This window comes from Nicotiana tomentosiformis, chromosome 2, assembly GCF_000390325.3.
Source record: "Nicotiana tomentosiformis chromosome 2, ASM39032v3, whole genome shotgun sequence".
NCBI classification, from domain to species: Eukaryota; Viridiplantae; Streptophyta; class Magnoliopsida; order Solanales; family Solanaceae; genus Nicotiana; species Nicotiana tomentosiformis.
In genome coordinates, this window is record NC_090813.1 from 69,235,232 (window position 1) to 69,257,380 (window position 22,149).

Genomic DNA, 22,149 nt, shown 5'->3' on the forward strand with positions numbered 1-22,149 from the left:
GGCTTCGATCCTGGCTCTCGACCCTGGCCTTCGATCATGGCTTCGATTTCTGCCCCCGAATTTTCAGCATAATAAAAATTGCAGCAACTCTTTAAGTCCAACTTTTGATCTGTTAATCATCTGAAACTCACCCGAGACCCTCGGGACCTCAACCAAATACACCAACAAGTCCTAAAATATCATACGAACTTGTTTGAAACCTCAAATCATATAAAACGATGCTAAAACCACGAATCATACCCCAATTCAAGCTTAAGGAACTTAAGAATTTCCAACTTTTACATTCGATGTCGAAACCTATCAAATCAAGTCTGATTGACCTCAAATTTTGCACACAACTCATAAATAACATAACGGGGCTATAAAAATTTTCAGAACTAGATTCCGATCCCGATATCAAAAAGTCAACTCCCCGGTCAAACTTCCAAACTTAAATTCCTATTTTAGCCATTTCAAGCCTAATTTAACTACGGTCTTCCAAATAAAATTTTGAACACGCCCCTAAATCCAAAATCACCATACGGAACTGTTGAAATCATCAAAATTCTATTCCGGGGTCATTTGCACATAAGTCGACATCCGGTCACTATTTAAATTTAACCTTTAAAACTTGGAACTAAGTGTTCCAATTCATTCCAAAACCTCACCGGACCTAAACCAATTACTCTGGCAAGTCATATATCAGTTATAAAGTACAGAATGAGAAGTAAATATAGAAACAGAGCTATAACTTTTAAAATGACTGGCCGGGTCGTTACAGAAGCTATCAATATAGCTAAAGATCTCCATGTATTGACTAATATATGATAAGAGAACAATTCTGCTAGTTTCAACCCAAAAAGGTGAAGATGAATTGGTATAGTAGCAGATGGGTCCATCTTGAACTTTTTAACTTCCTCATATTTTCTTCTTCCTTCCCTACGCCAAGCTCTATCATTCCTAAAGATGTTTTGTATTGAACTCGGAACGTTATTCATGATGACTTCAGAATCTGAATCGTTACTGAAACAGATCCTTTGACGATGCACTCTTCTACATTGTCTCCTTGCTCGACTTTCAGCACCACTCCCATTTAGCGTACTTCGAGCTTGTTCCCATTCAGCCATTTCTGAAATGGGAACAAGGAAACAGTTCGAATGATTTTTCATAATCACTCTATGTGATAACATATGTCATAATCACTTATAGAAGAGAAATCAAGTTTAACGGTCATTTATTTATTTAGAAATAAACATTCGACCCTCAATGACCAGTAATATATCAGTAAAGAAATGACTGAGACTTAGTTGAATCCTTTCAGTTAAGGAACAATGAATACACTATAGACCATATCTTTAAATATTTAAATGCTCAGCCTAAGCATTTAGAAAGTATATGACCATATATCTAAGTTGAAATGTCTGTTGTGGTAGTAGTATAATTGTATTCATTATCTAACCATATTAAATATGGTCAAAGAGATGACACCAACCAATCAAACTTAACTTTGCAATTGTAGATAACCAAAAAAAATATCATACAGAGTTAAACATTGGGTTTAACTTCTTAATAGTTATTATTAAAAAAACTGCTTTTTGCAACTTTCTTGGGGTAAAATTCAGAACAACCACCCCCACTCCAAGTAATGACAACCAAAAAAAATTTCTGGCACATTTTTAAATGGAGGTTAATGTTGAAATTGTCAAAAGTCCCACATCGGTGGATGACAATTTTGAGTGGGAATTTTACCCTATAAAAGGAGGCCTAATGTTTAAGATTTAGACACACATCTCATTTGCCTTTTTATCTTCTTAAGACATTTGTATCTTCTCTCTTTAGTATTATTTCACTTGTAATTTTGGAGTGGAATAAAATATTGATTGTGTCCGAGGAAGTAGGTAAAATTGGCCGAACCTCGTAAATTCTGGTGTTCTTTTATTGTTGTCTTATTGTCTTGTTTATTATTTAGTGGTTATCATAATTTTTGGTATAGTAGTTGTGACTCATTCACACTATATATATTTGGCTTCAGCAACAATTGGTATCAGAGCCAAGGTACTGTCTAAGTATGCTCTGTGGTTGCAGCATAGTCTGATCTTCCACATCAGAAAAGATCTATCTTGGTAACTGAGTCAAGGTTCTGTCTGAGTATGCTCTGTGGTTGCAGCTTAGTCTGATCTTCCACACCAGAAAGGAAATAATCTTGATTTGTGTCGTCAGCTACTAAATAATATTTGTGTCAAAATGGAAGACAATAAACAAGAAGAATCTACATCAAGTGTCAATAATACGTCATCGTTGGCATCTTCGCTTATGACAAGAATTGTGTCAAATGCAAAATTTGCGGTAAAAATTTTTGACGGGTCAGGATATTTTGGGATATGGCAAGGCGAGGTTCTAGATGTTCTTTTTCAACAAGGGCTAGATCTTGCCATTGAAGAAAAGAAGCCAGATGTTATTGGAGAAGAAGATTGGAAAATTATCAATCGTGTTGCTTGCGGTACCATTCGATCCTACCTTGCTAGAGAGCAGAAATATCCATACACAAAGGAAACTTCTGCAAGTAAATTATGGAAAGCACTGGAGGATAAATTTTTGAAGAAAAACAGTCAAAATAAATTGTACATGAAGAAGAGACTGTTTCGCTTCACCTATGTTCCTGGTTCCACAATGAATGAACATATCACCAGTTTCAATAAGTTGGTCACAGATTTGCAAAATATGGATGCAACTTTTGATGATGGTGACTTGGCCTTGATGTTGTTGGGGTCACTTCCTAATGAGTACGGGCACCTTGAAACTACTCTACTCCATGGAAATGACAAAATTTCTCTCAGAGAAGTCTGTTCGGCTTTGTACAGCTATGAACAAAGAAAGGGAGAAAAACAGAAGGGCGGAGAAGGAGAAGCACTAATTGTGAGGGGTCGTCCTCAAAATCAAACGAGGACTAAGAAGGGAAGATCCAAGTCGAGATCTAGACCCAGCAAAGATGAATGTGCCTTTTGTCGAGAAAAGGGGCACTGGAAGAAAGACTGTCCGAAGTTGAAGAATAAGGCCAGACATAACAATGGAAAGGCCATTATGGATTCAAATGTAGCTGATTGTGATGATTCAGACTTCTCATTAGTTACAACAGAGTTATCAACATCATCAGACATATGGTTGATGGACTCGGCTTGTAGCTATCATATGTATCCCCACAAGGACTGGTTCATGAATTTTCAAGAAGGAGAATATGGAGTCATCCACACAGCGGATAACAACCCTCTTACCTCATATGGCATTGGTTCAATAAGATTAAGAAGCCATGATGGAATGAACAGAACATTAACAGATGTTCGATATGTGCCGGGTTTGAAGAAGAATCTCATCTCTGTGGGAGCCCTAGAATCAAAAGGGTTCAAAATCATTGCAGAAAATGGAGTGATGAGAATATGCTTCGGTGCACTAGTGGTAATGAAGGTCAATCGGAAGAACAATAACATGTACCGCTATCGTGGTAGTACAGTTATTGGGACAGCGACAGTGACATCCAGTGATGACAAAGAGGCAGAAGCAACCAGGCTATGGCACATGCGCTTGGGACATGCTGGAGGGAAATCCTTGAAAGCTCTATATGATCAAGGATTGTTAAAAGGCGTAAAGACTTGCAACTTGGAGTTTTGCGAGCATTGTGTCAAAGGGAAACAGACAAGGGTTAAATTTGGTACAGCGATCCATAATACTAAAGGCATTTTGGATTATGTACACTCTGATATTTGGGGTTCTTCCAAAACACCTTCATTGGGTGGGAAGCACTATTTTGTAACCTTTGTTGATGATTTTTCCCGAAGAGTGTGGGTGTATACAATGAAGAGGAAAGATGAAGTGTTGGGAATTTTTCTCAAATGGAAGATGATGGTGGAGAATCAAACAGGCAGGAGGATCAAGTGTATTCGCACAGACAATGGAGGTGAATACAAAAATGATCATTTCAATAAGGTCTGTGAAAATGATGGCATCGTCCGACACTTCACTGTCAGACATACACCACAACAGAATGGAGTGGCAGAACGTATGAATCGGACTTTACTGGAGAAGGTACGGTGTATGTTGTCCAATGCTGGCTTGGGCAAAGAATTTTGGGCTGAGGCAATTACATATTCATGCCACCTCATTAATCATCTACCATCTGCTGCTATTGATGGCAAGACAGCATTTGAAAAATGGTATGGAAAACCTGTTGTAGATTATGACTATTTGCACGTGTTTGGGTCAATTGCATACTATCATGTGAAAGAGTCAAAATTGGATCCGAGAGCAAAGAAGGCTATATTTATGGGGATTACTTCTGGAGTCAAAGGATACCGCTTATGGTGTCCAGAGAAAAGGAATATTATATTCAGCAGAGATGTTACCTTTGATGAATCTGCCATAACAGATAAGGTGACAGTTGAAGATGTCAAACAAACTGGTGGTGCATTAAAGCAGGTGGAGTTTGAGGGAAAATTTATTTTTCCTACACAAGAAGCAGAGGAAACTCATGAAGATTACCCTCTGGAAGAAGAGCCAGTAGAGAGGGAGATTCCAACTCAGGAACCTCGACAACAACTTGAATCAATAGCAACCAGCAGGCCAAAAAGGACAATAACGAAACTTGTTCGTCTCATAGAGACAGTTGCTTGTGCAACCTCAATTGTAGCTGATGGTGTGCCTACCACTTATAAAGACGCAATCCAAAGTTCAGAAGAAGATAAGTGGAGGATTGCCATGAATGAAGAAATGCAGTCCCTTCATCAGAATCATACATGAAAATTGGCCAATCTCCCGAAGGGAAAGAAAATAATTGGGTGCAAATGGGTATTTACAAAGAAAGAAGGATTTCCTAACCAAGAAAATGTTCGCTACAAAGCAAGATTGGTGGCCAAAAGATATGCTCAGAAGGAGGGAATTGATTACAATGGAGTATTTTCTCTAGTTGTAAAACATTCCTCCATTAGAATTATGTTGGCTTTGGTAGTACAGTTGGATTTGGAATTAGTTCAGATGGATGTAAAAACTGCATTTTTACATGGAAACTTGGAGGAGGAAATCTACATGAATTAGTCAGAAGGATTCAAAGTTGCTGGAAAAGAAAATATGGTATGCAAACTTGAAAAATCGTTGTACGGATTGAAACAATCTTCTAGACAATGGTACAAGTGATTTGACAAGTTTATGTTGCGGCAAAGGTACAAGAGAAGCAAATACGATCATTGTGTGTATTTGCGCAAACTTAATGATGGTTCCTTTGTATATCTTCTCCTATATGTTGATAACTTCCAAGAATTCGGAAGAAATTGATTAGTTGAAGATTTAACTAAAGGAGGAGTTCGAGATGAAGGATCTGGGTGAGGCAAAGAAAATTCTTGGCATGGAGATAATAAGAGATAGACGTTCAAAGAAACTTTGTTTATCTCAGAAAGAATATTTGAAGAGAGTACGACAGCATTTTGGCATAAATAAGAAGACTAAGCCAATTAGTACGCCACTTGCTCCCCATTTAAAGCTAAGTACTAATATGTCGCCAAAGGATGAAACTGAACAGGAGTATATGTCAAGGGTACCATACGCAAATGTTGTTGGTAGCTTGATGTATGCAATGGTTTGTACGAGACCTGACATTTCACAAGCCGTTGGAGTTATTAGCAGATATATGCATAATCCAGGAAAGGAGCATTGGCAAGCTGTGAAATGGATTCTACGGTATATTCATAGTACTGTAGATGTTGGGTTAGTTTTTGAGCAGGAAGGCAATCGGTCTGTAGTTGGATATTGTGACTCAGATTTTGCGGGTGATCTGGACAAACGAAGGTCAACTACTGGTTATGTGTTTACTTTTGCAAAGGCACCAGTTAGTTGGAAGTCTACTTTGCAGTCAACAGTTGCTTTGTCTACAACAGAGGCAGAGTACATGGCTATTACGGAGGCTGTGAAGGAGGCAATTTGGCTTCAGGGGTTGCTAAAGGAGCTTGGTATTGAACAAAAAAATATTACAATTTTTTGTGATAGTCAAAGTGCTATTCAATTAGCGAAGAACCAAGTTTATCATGCAAGGACGAAGCACATTGATGTTCGGTATCATTTCGTACGAGAAATCATAGAAGAAGGTGGAGTCACGGTGAAGAAAATTCATACTACGGAGAACCCTGCTGATATGCTGACAAAAGTGGTGACTGCGGTCAAGTTTCAACATTGTTTGGATTTGATCAACATTGTTGAACACTAAAGATTGAAGATGAAGACACAACCAAAATTTGTTATTGAGAGAAAATTGAAGATGTGGAATTTTGCCAAGGTGGAGATTTGTTGAAATTGGCAAAAGTACCACATCGGTGGATGACAATTTTGAATGAGAATTTCACCCTATAAAAGGAGGCCTAATGTTTAGGATTTAAATACACCTCTCATTTGCCTTTTATCTTCTTAAGGCATTTGTATCTTCTCTCTTTAGTATTATTTCACTTGTAATTTTGGAGTGGAATAAAATATTGATTGTGTCCGAGGAAGTAGGCAAAATTGGCCGAACCTCGTAAATTCTGGTGTTCTTTTATTGTTGTCTTATTGTCTTGTTTATTATTTAGTGGTTGTCATAATTTTTGGTATAGTAGTTGTGACTCATTCACACTATATACATTTGGCTTCCGCAACAATTGGGGCCTAAAGCCAAATTTTAACGAGGGGCCTTAATGTTTTAATTTTTTTATTATTATTTGAAGTCAATTTTTCTAGCTTTTTTAGATGCAAAGTTACTAATAATTTTCTTATAATCAATTTCTCCTAATAAGTCTTTCTCAATTGACAATATAGCTAACCCATTTAATCTCTCTTGAGACATTGTTGATCTTAGGTAAGATTTTATCAATTTTAATTTTGAAAAACTTCTTTCCGCTGAAGCAACGGTAACTGAAATTGTTAACATTATTCTATAAGCAATATAGGCATTTGGAAAAGAATCAAGTCTCTTTATTTGATTGAGTATATCGATTAAACTATTATCTTCTACTTGTACTATTTTCCTTAATACTTTTAACTCAGAAAATAAATCTAAACCATCAATATCGGATTGATTATTATGCTTTAAGAAAAATTCAAGATTAAGGCAATGTGTTTTTAAATTTTTATCATTTAGTGATCTTAGTTTTTTACCACTAAATAGAAAACCAAAAATATTTTCATATGCTTCAAATTGTTCAAATCTATTTTGAAGTGAAACAATAGCCTTGTCTATAATGTATAAAAAGTAATCAACTCTAAAGGACTCTTCAAGAGACTTTGAGATTTCATTATCAACATTCTCATCAAATTTTTTCTTCCTAGATATCACACGTTTCTTATGAAATTCGGATTCGATATTCATTTCAAATGCAATTTCTTTGGCAGAAATCATAGCAGTTACAAATCCTTCTTCTCTATATTTGTTAAAAAAAGAAATCAAACCTTTTAATTGATCTATGGCAACATCAATATGCATGTCTTTTGACTGCATACTTTTGCTAACTGAATTAACAACAAATAATATATCATACCAAATAGTCATACCCAATAAAAATTCAAAATTTTCGAGTTCATATGTTACTAAGGAATTAGCTTCACTTTTAGTTTTTGGATCATCACTAATTTCTACTAATTTCAATAAAGCATCTCTTATTTGTGGAGTTTGAAATCTTATTGCTTTAATACTTTCAATACGACTTTCCCAACGAGTTTGTGACAATGATTTAAGAGTTAGACTAGGTACACTATCCTTTAATACTTTCCATCGCTTAGTAGAAGATGAAAATAGTGAATATATACGTTGTACCACTCCAAAAAATGATATAATTTTTGTACAAGAATTAGCCATATCACAAAGTAACAAATTTAGATTATGACAACCACATGGTGTATAAAATGATCTAGGATTTACATCAAGAAGTCTTTTTTGCACTCCTTGATGTTTTTCCTTCATATTTGACCCATTATCATATCCTTGCCCTCTTAAATTATCAATATCAAGTCCACTATTTTTTATTTCATCTATAATAACTTCAAAAAGACCTTTTCCGCTTGTATCATCTACTTTTAAAAATTCTAAAAAATATTCATTAATTTTTATTGGAGTTTCCGAAATATCCACACTCCGCAGTATAAAAGACATTTGTTCTTGATGACTTGTATCTGGAGTGCAATCAAGTATAATAGAGAAATATTTTGCTTCTATAATTTTTTTTATAATTTTATTCTTAATTTCACTTGTCAATAAGTTTATCAATTCATTTTGTATTCTATGCCCAAGGTAATGACTATGAATTTCATCATGCTTAATTCGTCGAATATGTTCTTGCATGACAGGGTTAAATTCTGAAATCATTTCAATTAAACTTAAAAAATTTTCATTATTCTCTTGATATATCTTTTCATTTTTTCCTCTAAATGCTAAATTATTTTTTTCAAGAGTTTTGATCACGGTAATAATTCTTGACAATACATTTTTTCAATGCTCTCTATCTCTATTGATTTGTTCTTGAACATCTTTATCGATTGTTTTATCTTTTTGTAGTCTTATTTTTAAATCAATTCATGCAGCCATGTTAATAATATGTTCATTTGTTGTTTCATGAGTTTTGAGCTTAGTACTAATATTTCTCCAATCATTACTACCTTCACTAGCTAGTTTACTACTACAAGTTCCGGAACTCAAACTAAACAACTTACAACAAAAACAAAATACTATATCTAAGTCTTTATAATAAACTAACCATCTTCTATCATGTCTTTCACCATTCTCCAATTTTTGAATATAATGTGTAGTAGAAAAATGTCTTGAAAATGTATCATTCGGAAAATTTGTGTCAATTATTCTAATTGGCCCATTTTCTACTAATAGATCTTTCAACTTTGTATCTATATTAGTCCATTGACTAGGATCATATATATTTATAGGAGTTGAATTATTTATTTCATTCATAAGCATCAATGTATTATTTTGAGGATCTATTTCCGACTTGTCACTTACTTGTTCTTTTTCTACTTGAATATTATTAATTTTCGAATTATCTAACTCAACTGAATTACTAACTTGCTCATCTAGAGAACACTCTCCCGACTTTTCTGATTCAAGATTTTTATTATTCAATAAAAATTTGTCAAGAGCACATTTTTGAGATTGTATTAGATTTTGAATTCTTCTTCTTTTCTTGAGTTTTTCATAACCAGATTCACACTTTCTATTTGACATACTTATCTTCTAATAATAATAAATAATCTAAAAATGCACTAAATAGCAAAATATTAAATTTTAAATGAGAAAATAATAAAAAGATAGAATAAATAGCAAAATATTAAATTTTAGATGAGAAAATAATAAAAAGATAGAATAATAGAACCTGGTTCAAAAACGGATAGCTTGATATGAAATTAAATTTTCTGTTCGAGTATGCTTGTTGTAACTTGTAAGACTTGAATCATGAAAATAGAACAAACAAAAATACTCCACTATTTCTTGAATCAATACACTGAACTCTGAAGTCTGAAGATCCAAAATAAAGCTTTGATCTTTGGCTATTGAAGAATGGAGTGTGATTAATTGAAGAACAAAGTATAAAAATATAATATAGTGGTATAGTGTTCTTCACTTTGCTCGACAAAGTCAGTTAGTCACGTTGTCCTCACTTCAGCAGCTCCACGATAATGTTGGCTATTGAAGTTGAACTGTTGAAAAATGGAGTAAAAATAAAGTATAAAATATAATATAGTGGCATAGCTATTAGTGCACAGTGCACATGTTGTCTACTTGTCTTCACTTTGCTCAACAAAGTTTTGTGAGTAAGAACAAAGTATAACATATAATATAATGGCATAGCTATTAGTGCACAGTGCACACGTTGTCTGCTTGTGTTCACTTTGCTCAACAAAGTTTTGTTTGAGAAAGTTGTGGATTTGTGGTCCACTATCTCAAATTTGTGTTCAAACTTTCCATTTTATTTTATATTTTTTTTAATTTATATATATAATATAGATATAACCAAAAAATGGGGCCCTCATAAATGTGGGGCCTAAAGCAATTGCTTTACCCGCTTTATGGACGGGCCGCCCCTGCGCAACAGTTAAGACCATTTTCAACACTCAATTAAATTATAAGTTAAATATGTGTCTCAGTAACAAGCCAATGTCTGATATTAAAGTATTCAAAAAAAATATATATCAAATAGAAAACGTAGCAGTTTCATGAACAAAGCCACGAAGTAGTAGACAAGTTGTACTTTGAAGAGTGGTACACATAAAAGCCAACGTGGACTTCTAAAACATCTTGTTACTTCTGTTCAAACACATGGGAAACGTTATTGATAATTCCTTTCAATTGGTATCCTAAATTAACCACACATATGGTTAAAGAGCCGGGCACATAAGGAAATTTGTTGTCGGTATTTTAAATCTCCCGATCCGACAAAGTGTCATTTATTTTTAACACATATGACATAAAAAGAAATATGTGGCACCGTAAAAGAAAATTTGCAATCCTAACTAACTATACCATGTTTGAGCGACAAAAGCAACAGTACAAAATTAACAGTTTTATGTCGTTCTCACAACATGGCCATCTCCCCCAACCGCAATTATCAAAAAAAAAAAATCAACAGATAGTAAATGAGGGATACTTCCTAACACAATATTTTTCATGGAGGCAATCGAACCAGGATACAAATAACATTGCTCTTATGCCAATGTGAGATTAAACCGAGGGGCGAAAATAATAAGTTGTGTATCTTTTTGATGCAACGGATATCGTTGAACTCACCACCAAAAGAATTGTCCCAAGTCGAACTTTGAATCTCTTGGAAACAAAGTTAGAATTTCACGAACTAAGTGTCTTTTATCCTTGTGTGGATTTTGAAAAGGAAAAAGGAAGTTTCTGTTTTTTTTCTTTTGTCCGGGAAAAGAAGGAAACATAACGTGATTCATGTAAAAGAGAAGTTAACCCTCATTTAAAAAACTGATTAACCCCATAACTAATTAACTGTGCGTGGTGATTTATTTTGAGTAACTTTTTTTTACCTTATCTATTTTAGATGGGTCGGGTCAGCCCACATGGAGCGACCCAAGATCCAAACTCAATATCCAACAGCAACCAAGTCCTTGAAATCTTCCCAATAGGAAGTAAAGACAACTTCTTGATCAAGAGTCACTTTACAAGTTATATTATCTCATTAGCAGAGGTTCCTTCTGTATAATCCTTCTCTATAAGTAGCATATTTAGTTCAATGATTACGGATTAATTAGCTATCAACTTATTACTTTAACCAGTTCTAATATGCACCACTTATTTCTAAGGTTTAATTAGCCTCTTAAGAGAAGTAAAATTCCCACTACCCTGTATCATCGACAATAAGCCAATAATTATATAACCTTAGTTTCTCAGTAGCTGAAGATATCAATTTCTTCTGGAATTTCACCTGTAAACTCTTTCAATTAAACTGTCAATCTTCATGGATTCCTTTTCTAAAGGTAGTATCAGAAAGTTCACAATATAAAGAATAGAATTAAAATGTATCCTTCCCTCTAACTGATTGAAGGATTAATGAAGTTCCTAAATAATAGAATATGTCAATTGTCAAAACAGCTATACGAAGTTAATGGATGTAACATGGCTGAAGAGACGGTGAAGATGCTTTTCTTGAACATTTTTTCAACCCTTTTTTTTCTCTAGCATGAAGCTTGCATAACGAAGTTAATAATTGCTAGCATTATGCTCTTAATTAGTTCAATAATATAGAACTGTTAGCATTATCTTCTCAATTACAATTAATTTAATCATTTCCAATTCTGTAGAGATTATATTGCTGAAAAAAATCCAACCAAAAAATACATTTCCTTTCATGATAACTCAAGCTAAACGAGGGTATCATCGATGGAGAAAACCTCCTCTGCCTCCTTTCTGCTTCTAGCAGTTTTATTAATATCTCTTCACAATGTCGAAACATGCTTAGCTTTGAATATCAGCACTGATCAATCTTCTCTTCTAGCCTTGAAAGCCCACATCACTTCAGATCCTAATCACATTCTTTCAACAAACTGGTCTTCTTCTACCTCAGTATGTAACTGGATTGGAATCACGTGTGGCTCTCGTCATCAACGAGTTACTGTACTGAATATTTCAGGTATGGGTTTCATTGGTACCATCCCACCACAACTTGGCAACCTTTCTTTTCTTCTGTCTCTTGATCTAAGCGTCAACAATTTTTATGGTGAACTTCCACTTGAATTGTCTCATTTACGAAAATTGAGAGCCATTGATCTTAGTTTCAACCGCTTCTATGGACAAATTCCTCCGTTTTTGGGCGATTTTAAAGACCTTCGAATGCTGTCCATTGAAACAAATGATTTCAAAGGGTTCATTCCTGCTTCTATCTCAAACATGAAGAATCTTGAAATCTTGAATATGAGGTTCAACTATCTGGAAGGAAATATTCCTACAGGAATAGCCACTCTTCAAAGTCTGAAGCTGTTGTCCTTGGGATTCAATAAACTCATTGGCTCCAATGTGCTTTCCATCTTAAACATATCATCACTAGAAAATTTGGATCTCGGGGATTCTGGTTTAACTGGTGATCTTCCATCTGATTTGTGTCGTCGCCTTCCCAGATTACAAAACCTTGACCTTAGCTCCAACATGTTAAGTGGACAGATACCAAGAAGCATATCAGAATGCTCGGAACTTCAAGTCCTAGAGTTGATGCAAAATAACTTTGTTGGAACAATTCCAGGAGAACTAGGCAACTTACAGCTGCTGCAAGGTTTAGATCTTGGACATAACACGTTAGAAGGTATGTGTTTACCATTTCTCCCACGAGTTTAATTTAACTTCACTATAATATTATATATGGATATAACATTAATATACTAACACATTATTATGGAAAATTTATAACCTAGAAATTGTGGGAAATTTAATTTTAATACTTCCCACATAGATGGTGGGAAATTTAAGAAAAATACATTATTATATTTTCTTACTTTTTCCTGGGAAATTTCACTATGTGACCCCACCAAGTTCACGTGAAACGCTTCCTAGGAAATTCAACGGGAATTACCCACGAGGGTCCTGGGAAACTATTTTCCCATCAGCCCTTTTCCCACTGAGCGTCTCTCCTGGGAATGTCGTAGGAATATTTAAATTTCACACGGATTTCCCACCGATTTGTCCGCGGGAAAAGAATGTGTTTCTAGTAGTGCCTGTTAGGCCAATCTTTGCGGAAGCTAAAAGTGCTTAGTTCTTTTCAAACAAAAGAAAAATGTTTATTTTAGATAGTTTAGGTGTTTAGCTAGACTTTTGCATAGTAATAGCGAGAGATTTGAAAATTAGCTTGTTTTCACTAATTGCTTAGTTGCTAATAAAAAGAGTAGAGTTGGACATTCCCATAGAGTCGTGGGAAAAAATAATTTTTTTTCACTGCAAATATATATATATATATATATATATATATATATATATATATATATATATATATATAGTTAGCTAGTTTTTAGGCACGTGCGTTGCACATGTTTTTCATGACAGTTAGTACCAATAATGGCAAATTAGATTAAAAAAATAGTTATTCATCCATCTTATTCACTAAAAATGGGTTGGATAATGAACTTTTTAAAAACGGGTCAAATATGGATAATAACCGTATTATCCAGTTAGAAAATGAATAACCAATGGATAACTAATGAGTTTAACTTTTACATTTGTAAAGACTCAAATGAGTTTCCTCAAATTTGGGAGACTAGGAATTCTCCCAAAATTAAAGTAATCATATTCAAGAAGCCATGGATAATATGGATATCCATATTATTCGCCAGTTAACCAATTTTTTATCCGTTTAAATATGAGTCGGGTCGAAAAATTAATCCATTTTTGTAATACCCATTCTCGACCCACCTATATCCGACCCGACCAGCCCGTTTGTTATCCCTAGTTAGTAAAAACTTCATAAAATGACATATATTTGTTTGAAGTGCGTGCGATTAATATGAAATTTGAAGGGAAAAATACGAGATCTTGAATAGTGAGCGTATTCGTCCAATTTGACAGTAGACTCTAAAATAATTAGATAAGCAAACAATTAGATAATGCTTAAACGTGCAAAGTTGAACAACTACATTTAGTTATAGTGGATACACATATAAAATGTGTCATGAAATTAATTTTGATCTTATCAGACACAAAATATTATATATATTGATATGATAAAATCAGAGTTGTTATTTTTTCTATAACGAACAAATATTAAAACATTAAATCAGTCAATTATTACTTGGAAGAGTGTATATCTTGATAGCAAAATTGCTGGTAGAACCTTGTTAAAAAGTGTCAACAATAACAACATATCCAGTATTGTTAAAAAGTGTCAATAAGTACCAATTTTATGAAATGAGACTTTTAAGGAATAAAACATACCTTTTCAGTAAAAAGAAACAGTAAATTTACCAATGCTCTCTTAATATAAAGTAGAAATAATTTTTTTAAAGCAGAAACAATTGATTAAAGCACAATACAATATCTAAATGAAAACACAAAAACACTACTATGTGATAAAATAACGTAACATGGACGTTTAACAATATAAAGATTCCTTGCCATACAAACTAATGTTGTGCTAGACTTCGTAAGTTCTAGTTAGAAGAACATAAATTTTGTCATGGACATCTTTTTCCCCTAAACAGCTAACACTCACCTGCACTTAGTGGATAAATCCTTTGAAGAACCAAATAAACTTCTAAGAAGATGGTGAGGAAGATAACAAAAGATAGCTAAATAGAAAGAATTGAAATGGCCAAGATATAATTTACTAGGTTCTCTAAATACCCAAAAAAATACTAAACAAATAATATGAAATAAAACAAGATTCTTGGCATTAAAAAATAATGTTGTGCTACACTTCTTAAGTTCTACTTAGAAGAACAAAACGTATGTATTGAACATATTCTTTCCCAAAACAGCCATCATTTCCCTACACTTAGTAGATAAATTCATTGAAGAACCAAATAAACTTCTACGACGGTGAGGAAGATAAATAGAGACAAATGAAGCGACCAAGATATAGTTTTATAGGTTCTCTGTCATGACCCAAAACTTACTATAGGCCGATGGCGCCCAACGTCATCATTAGGCAAGCCAACGGTGAACTATCAACTTCATTACGCATTTTATTATTTTTGAAATTGTGAATTTTATTAGATAAAGAAATCAACGCATTAAAATCATAGAAATTTACACTTTAAATAGAATAGATAATAAAAGTGTGTAAATGCTAAGTAAAATCACAAAAATATCTCAAACATTTCAAAACCGGGTGTCACAAGTGCATGAACATTTACTAAGGAGCACAATAATAATACAATATCTGTATGGAATGCAAATAGACAGGATAGAGTAAATGGTACGATGGAAACTCTGTGGGCTGCGATACGTAGCCTGGAATGCAGCTCACCATAAAGTCTCCTCAATAGTTGCGCCTACGCGCCAAGATAACCACCAATTGAACCTGTCAGATCTTGCACATTTAGTGCAGAAGCGTAGCATGAGTACGTAAATCAACGCGTACCCAGTAAATATCTAGCCTAACCTCGCAGAAGTAGTGACGAGGGGTCGACATTAACACTTGCTAGAGGTCCAATAAAGCAATATAATAATCATAAGCAGATATGAAGCACACAGCAATAATGGGGTAAATCTGTAAGTTACATGATCTTCCAAAAATTTCTTTTAAAGGGTATGAATTTCTTAGTCTTGTATTCTACCTCAACAGCTCAGATTTATCAAGTGCCAGTATCAAACGGATAAGAAATATCATATTAAAGGCCATGCATCAGTGGAGGGATAATCTCGTGAATATTCGGACTACCAGCGATATAACGCACGATTATGCTGAGGTCGTTCGGCCCGATCCAGAATAATGTGTACACTGCCGAGGGTCGAGCGGCATGAACCATAAATGCATCTATTATACTGTCGTGGCATTCGTCCCGCTCCACAAGAAAAGAAAGAAATCATCGAATTATGAGACACGTGCTTACAATACAGTACATGAGTACAAGGTGAATATAACCTTTGCCGTTTCTCAAATAACTCGCCAACAACTCAAGGTTATAAGGCTTGGCCTATATATATATATATATTTCAATTATATATATATTTTTCAATTATAAATTCAATTAATTAAGCCAGTAGAATAAGTTCAAATAATTCAAATATTACTTGATAAAGTCCTAAGTCTACCCGGACATAAACATGCTTTAGCTACGTACGGTCTCTTGTCACCTCGTGCGTACGTAGCACCCACAACTAGTAGCACATAATAATTATATCACCTAGGGGGTAGTTTTCCCCTCACAAGGTTAGACAGGAGACTTACCTCGCTCTGAAGTTCTATAACTAGCTCCCGTGCCTCTCTAACACCTCAAACCAAAGCCCGATCGATCCGAAACTAGTTAAACAAGGTGCAAACAAATAAAAATACACTCTAATACTCATAATTAATTAATTTATAACAATTCCCAACTTCACTCGAAAAGTCAACAAAGTCAACCCTCGGGTCCACGTGCCCTGGTTCTAAAAAATTTTCAAAGATAAACTTTACCCATGACGCTACGAACTCAAATATATAATTTATTCCAAATTCCATGTCCAATTTCGTGGTCAAAAATCTAAAAATACCAAATTCTAGGTTTTCTTCAAAATCTCATAATTTCCACCAATTTTCATGTTCAAATTCATGTATAATTCGTGTATTTAACTCACAATGTGTAGAAGCCACTTACCTCATGATTGACGATGAAAATGGGGCTCCACAAATTGCTCTAAAGTCGGCTCCCATGGAAGAAGGGAAGTGAAAATGAGCCAAACCTCCCGTTTTAAAACAACACTGCCTAGCCCGACCTTCGTCGCGTACGCGGCCTTATCCTCGCGTTCGCGAAGAGCATTCCTTCTCTAGCTCCAAAACTCCCCTACGCGAATGCGATGCACCGGTCGCGAATGTGATGACCAACTCCTCCGCCCTTTCGCGAACGCGACACCAGACACGCTAACGCGTAGAACAAATTCCCGATGCCACCTCCTGTCTGCCTCTCTACGTGATCGCGTAGTCCCACTCGCGATCGCGAAGCACTGCCTCCTCCAAGGCTTCGCTAACGCGCACCCCTGACTGCAAACGCGATGAACAAATTGCCAAACATCCAACAGACCTTCGCGAACGCACCCTTCCTTCGCAAACGCGAAGAAGGACGCACCAGACCTCATAAAACAACAATCTAAACATAGCAAAAAGAACTGTAACCCCTCTGAAACACATCCAAGGCCCCCGGGACCCCGCCCAATCTCACCAACAAGTCCCAATACATGACGCAAACCTACTCGAGGCCTCATATCATACCAAACAATATCAAAATTATGAATTGACGATCGAAACCTTCTTTCAATTTTCAAACATTCAAACTTCGACGAACGCATCCGAATTACACTTAAAATTCCGGAATGACACCAAACTTTACGCACAAGTCATAAATCACAATACGAACCTATTCTAAGGCTCGGAACCTCAAGCGAACATCGATAGCACCAAAGTCCACTTCAAATCAAACTTAAAAAATTCTTAAACTTTCAAAGTGCCAACTTCCACAATAAGCGCTGAAATGCTCCCGGACCACCTGATACTCAATCCGAACATACGCCCAAGTCTGAAATCATCCTGCGAACCTATTGGATCCTTCAAATCCTGTTTCCGATGTCGTTTACTCAAAAGTCGAACTTTAGTCAACTCTTCCAACTTAAAACTTCCGAATTTAGAATTTTCTTTCTGAATCAACTCTGAACTTCCCGAAATTCAATTCCGACCACACGTACAAGTCATAATACCTGAAGTGAATCTACTCAAGGCCTCAAACTGCCGAATGACACGCTAGAACTCAAAACGACCGGTAGGGCTAATACACGAAAAACACGAAAGAGAAGACATATAATATGAAATAAAATAACAATATTTGCCCTTAACTCAACGAAACTCCTAATTGCATGTACCTGTCTACACCACGAATATTTCTTTCTATGACTTGTTACATATTTGTGTTTCAGATCCCAAAGTGATTAATTTGATGTTGAAACACATCAAACAATCAAATGCATACAAAAAAATCGAGACTGGCGAAAGAAAAAATTTAGAAATGTCGTTGCAAAATTAATTATGGGAATGAATGAACCCCATGAATGAAGACTGCATAGTTGATCAAAACAATTATTGGCCTTTTCTTTTCCTTTCTTCATCAACGTAACCTCTGTCCCCTAGTATTTCCTTTTGTTGAAAATGGAATTATTAATTGTCACATAAATATTTCATTATCTCAAGTTATAAATTCCAATAGACAAAGATAGTAGCATTCTCAAAGAACAGTTTATACATTATATATGCTTTTAATGTTGAAATAACCATAATAAATTTTCTGATCATGTTAAAGTCAAGACTTTATAATCCAAACAGCTAACATCTAAAATTACATATTTGTGCTTTAATATAGAAGAATCATTTGATTTTGAAAGGGTAAATGGGTCCATCAATTTTACATTGTTATTTTGGTAATTCAATCTAGACATTTGTGGCTTCCCACTTTTAGTATAGTATGATGATATGATGATGATGATTGTATAGAAGTTTTGTCAAAATAGATCAAATTTTTTATGTGATATTTCTGTTTAACATTTTGACAGGCAGAATTCCTGATGAGATTGGTCATCTTAACTTGGACTATTTAGTGGTGGAAAACAATAAATTAACAGGCTCAATCCCTTTAACCATATTCGACATTTCATCACTTGGACTTTTATATATGAGGAATAACAAGCTTGAAGGACCTTTACCAAGAGAGGTTGGAAATTTGACTTTGCTTAGCGTTCTTGATCTTGGAAATAATAAGTTGGCAGGTATGGAAAAAATAAATAATCCACGTTATTTTAGAATTCCAGTTTTCCGGATAATTCTATTGATCATCATCTTAATTTTGCAGGTGTAATTCCTGATGAAATCGGTAACCTTCAAATGTTGACGCAACTTCAGTTGGATTTGAATAACTTTAGTGGGTCGATCCCTGTTGGTATCTTCAATATGTCAAGTCTTATAATAATTTCACTCGCACAAAACCACATTTCAGGTAATATTCCTTCCACTATAGGCCATTGGCCACCCAATATTGAACAAATCCATCTACTTGACAACAACATTAATGGTGTTTTACCAAGTTCCATCTCAAATTTGTCAATGCTTACCGTTCTCAAACTCGGTGGAAATAAACTTATGGGTTCAATTCCTAAATCTGTGGGAAATTTAACAATTCTTCAAGTTCTTGACTTGTACGGTAACTCCTTGACAAGTGATTTGAGCTTTATTACTCCTTTGGCCGATTGGAAATTCTTAAGAGAATTGATATTGTCTTTCAATCCCCTAAATGCAATGCTTCCAAAATCCATCGGCAATATTTCTTCTCTTCAAACGTTTTCAGCAGATGGATGCAACCTCAGGGGTCATGTTCCAGCGGAAATTGGAAATTTGAGAGATTTATCTTCGTTGAAGCTGGAAGACAATGAATTTACTGGCATTGTCCCCAGGACAATAAGTTCTCTAAAAAAACTTCAACGGTTTTCACTTGGAGCAAACAGAATAACCGGTCCTTTCCCAAAAGAATTGTGTGAGCTATCCAACTTGGGTTTGTTAAATCTTTCACAAAATCAAATGCAGGGAAGTATTCCTAGTTGCTTAGGGGATGTGACTTCCCTAAGGGAGGTTTATCTTGATTCTAATAACTTCTCTGCTATCATACCTTCAAGTCTAGGAAAACTCAAAGACATTTTGAAGCTGGACTTGTCTTCTAATTTCTTCAATGGCTCTTTACCACTAGATTTTGGAAACCTCAAGTCTGCAATACATGTGAATCTTTCCTGGAACCAAATCTCAGGAAACATTCCAAGTACATTGGGAGGTCTACAGAAATTGACTCAACTATCTTTGGCTCATAACAGAATTAAAGGTTCTATTCCTGAGACATTTGGGAAACTCATAAATTTGGAAGCATTGGATCTTTCATACAACAATATCTCTGGTGTGATTCCAATGTCATTAGAGGAACTTAAGCAACTAGGCTCCTTTAATGTCTCATTCAACCGGTTACAAGGAGAAATTCCGAATGGAGGACCTTTTGTTCATCTCCCTTACCAGTCTTTCATGTCGAATGACGGACTGTGTGGTAACCCTCAAAAGCATGTCCCACCTTGTCCTTCTAATTCAAAGAATCGTTCTAATTCAAAGAAAAGAAGACTGATGTGGATTGTAGTTGCATCTTCACTTATTGTTGTAATAGTGCTTGCTTCAGCAATAGTTTTCATGTTGATGAGACGTCGGGGTAAAGCAGTCAATGTTGAAGATGAGTGGTTGCCTGAGGTAGCACCACAAAGAATTTCTTACTATGAACTTCAAAGAGCAACTCAGGGCTTTGATGGAAATAACTTGCTAGGTAGTGGAAGTTTTGGTTCTGTTTACAAAGGGACATTGGCAGATGGGATTATAGTGGCTGTCAAAGTTTTTAATGTGCAGATGGAAGGTACATTTCAAACCTTTGATAGAGAATGTGAAGTCTTGCGGAATCTTCGTCACAGAAATCTCACCAAGATCATTAGCAGCTGTTGTAACTTGGATTTTAAAGCATTGATACTTGAGTACATGCCAAATCAGAGCTTAGACAAGTTGCTTTATTCTCGAGATTGTTGTTTAAATATAAAGCAAAGACTGAATATCATGGTCGATGTTGCATCTGCTCTGGAATATCTCCATCATGGTTACTCAGTACCAGTTATTCACTGTGATCTGAAGCCTAGCAATGTGTTACTTGACAACGACATGGTGGGACACCTGAGTGACTTTGGCATTGCAAAACTTTTAACTAAGGAAGAATCTATTGCTCACACTACAACCTTTGCGACAATTGGTTACATTGCTCCAGGTGAATCTTTTATTCAATTAACCTGTAACAAGGTTATGGATTAATGCGTTATAAGTTTTTTTTGCTGAAATATTTTTACTTTTCCTTTTTTAGAGTATGGTTTGGAAGGCCTTATATCCAAGAGGTCTGATGTTTATAGTTATGGTATCATGTTGCTCGAAACTTTTACCGGGAAGAAACCTAATGATGAAATATTCACCGGAGATTTGAATTTGAAAAGGTGCGTGTATAATTCGCTTCCTGATGAGTTGGACCAGATCATAGATGCCGAGTTACTAACATTGGATGAACAAAACTTAAGTCAAAAGTTGCAATGTGTGTCATCCATCATGGAGTTAGCCATGAATTGCACCGCTAATATTCCAGCTGAAAGGATGAACATGACTGATGTTGTAGCAGCATTAGAAAAGATCAAACAGAAGCTTTCTTCTTGTTATTGAATGACATAAACCCATGACATCAGGTACTTTCATATCCTTTTGGAACAAAAAGGTTATAAAGTTCAGTAGCATTTAACCATCAGTAGTTGTTCCTTGAATGATATTGCAGGTAATTGTGTGGCTATTGGAAGTTAAAAGGATGGAAGCTCTTTACTTCATGCTTCACAAGAAGTTACTACAACTCTGGAGACTATTGTTATGAAAAGCTGCTGATAGCTTGTCTACCGTTTTCTTTTGCTTGATGATCCGTATTTGTTTTAAGAATATAAACTTTATCCTCCAATTTTGTGCATAACCATAACTAAACCATTTTCCTTTTCCTAGTTCTTTAACCAATCTAATGTAATACTCCATGGCATGTTATACTCTGTATCTCTCATGTAGCAACGGGAGAGCCTTTCCATTACCTAACGTATGTGCGTAATCTTTCAATTGAAACTACAAATGAACATTGCATGTAAGAATTAAGATACTTTAAGAAAAAAGGCCAAGTATATAGACAGACACATAAAGCTAACAGTGGCAGGATGTAGAGCTCTGCAGAAATTCAATCATTTTAATTCAAAATGCCCTAGCTGGCGAACTGCTCTGTATCAAAATGGCAATTTCATCCATTCTGAAACAATCTGAATCATACAAATCAAGCTCCACCCTCTAATAACTCATCCCACAAAAGTCCAGCCCATTTTAACCATGAGAACCC

The 22,149-nt window shown here is 35.2% G+C and overlaps 2 protein-coding genes across 3 annotated transcripts; one reads left to right on the forward strand and one right to left on the reverse strand.

The window, feature by feature from the left end:
• Nucleotides 1–6,686: 6,686 nt before the first annotated feature.
• LOC138904799 (uncharacterized) lies at nucleotides 6,687–7,926 on the reverse strand. Its single transcript, XM_070193304.1, has one exon. The coding sequence runs from the start codon at nucleotides 7,841–7,843 to the stop codon at nucleotides 6,707–6,709; it is 1,137 nt and encodes a 378-aa protein (XP_070049405.1). The 5' UTR covers nucleotides 7,844–7,926; the 3' UTR covers nucleotides 6,687–6,706.
• Nucleotides 7,927–12,350: 4,424 nt separating this feature from the next.
• Nucleotides 12,351–21,733, forward strand: LOC104121495 (probable LRR receptor-like serine/threonine-protein kinase At3g47570). Of its 2 annotated transcripts, none has more exons than XM_009633506.4 (5): nucleotides 12,351–12,803; nucleotides 18,725–18,937; nucleotides 19,021–21,006; nucleotides 21,100–21,469; nucleotides 21,556–21,733. In XM_009633506.4, the coding sequence occupies exons 1-4, from the start codon at nucleotides 12,395–12,397 to the stop codon at nucleotides 21,444–21,446; spliced, it is 2,955 nt and encodes a 984-aa protein (XP_009631801.2). In that variant the 5' UTR covers nucleotides 12,351–12,394; the 3' UTR covers nucleotides 21,447–21,469; nucleotides 21,556–21,733. The 2 variants fall into 2 exon arrangements, with proteins under 2 accessions (XP_009631801.2, XP_033508798.1); XM_033652907.2 differs by lacking the exon at nucleotides 12,351–12,803 and adding an exon at nucleotides 18,054–18,287.
• The last annotated feature ends 416 nt before the right edge of the window (nucleotides 21,734–22,149 follow it).

Excerpts from the sequence above, each read along its gene's own strand:
- LOC104121495 (XM_009633506.4), top strand. The coding sequence starts at position 12,395 with ATGAAGAATCTTGAAATCTTGAATATGAGGTTCAACTATCTGGAAGGA. Across the intron at positions 12,804-18,724 it reads TGGACATAACACGTTAGAAG|GCAGAATTCCTGATGAGATT; the intron begins GTATGTGTTTAC and ends ACATTTTGACAG. Across the intron at positions 18,938-19,020 it reads TGGAAATAATAAGTTGGCAG|GTGTAATTCCTGATGAAATC; the intron begins GTATGGAAAAAA and ends TTAATTTTGCAG.
- LOC138904799 (XM_070193304.1), bottom strand. The coding sequence starts at position 7,843 with ATGGCTAATTCTTGTACAAAAATTATATCATTTTTTGGAGTGGTACAA.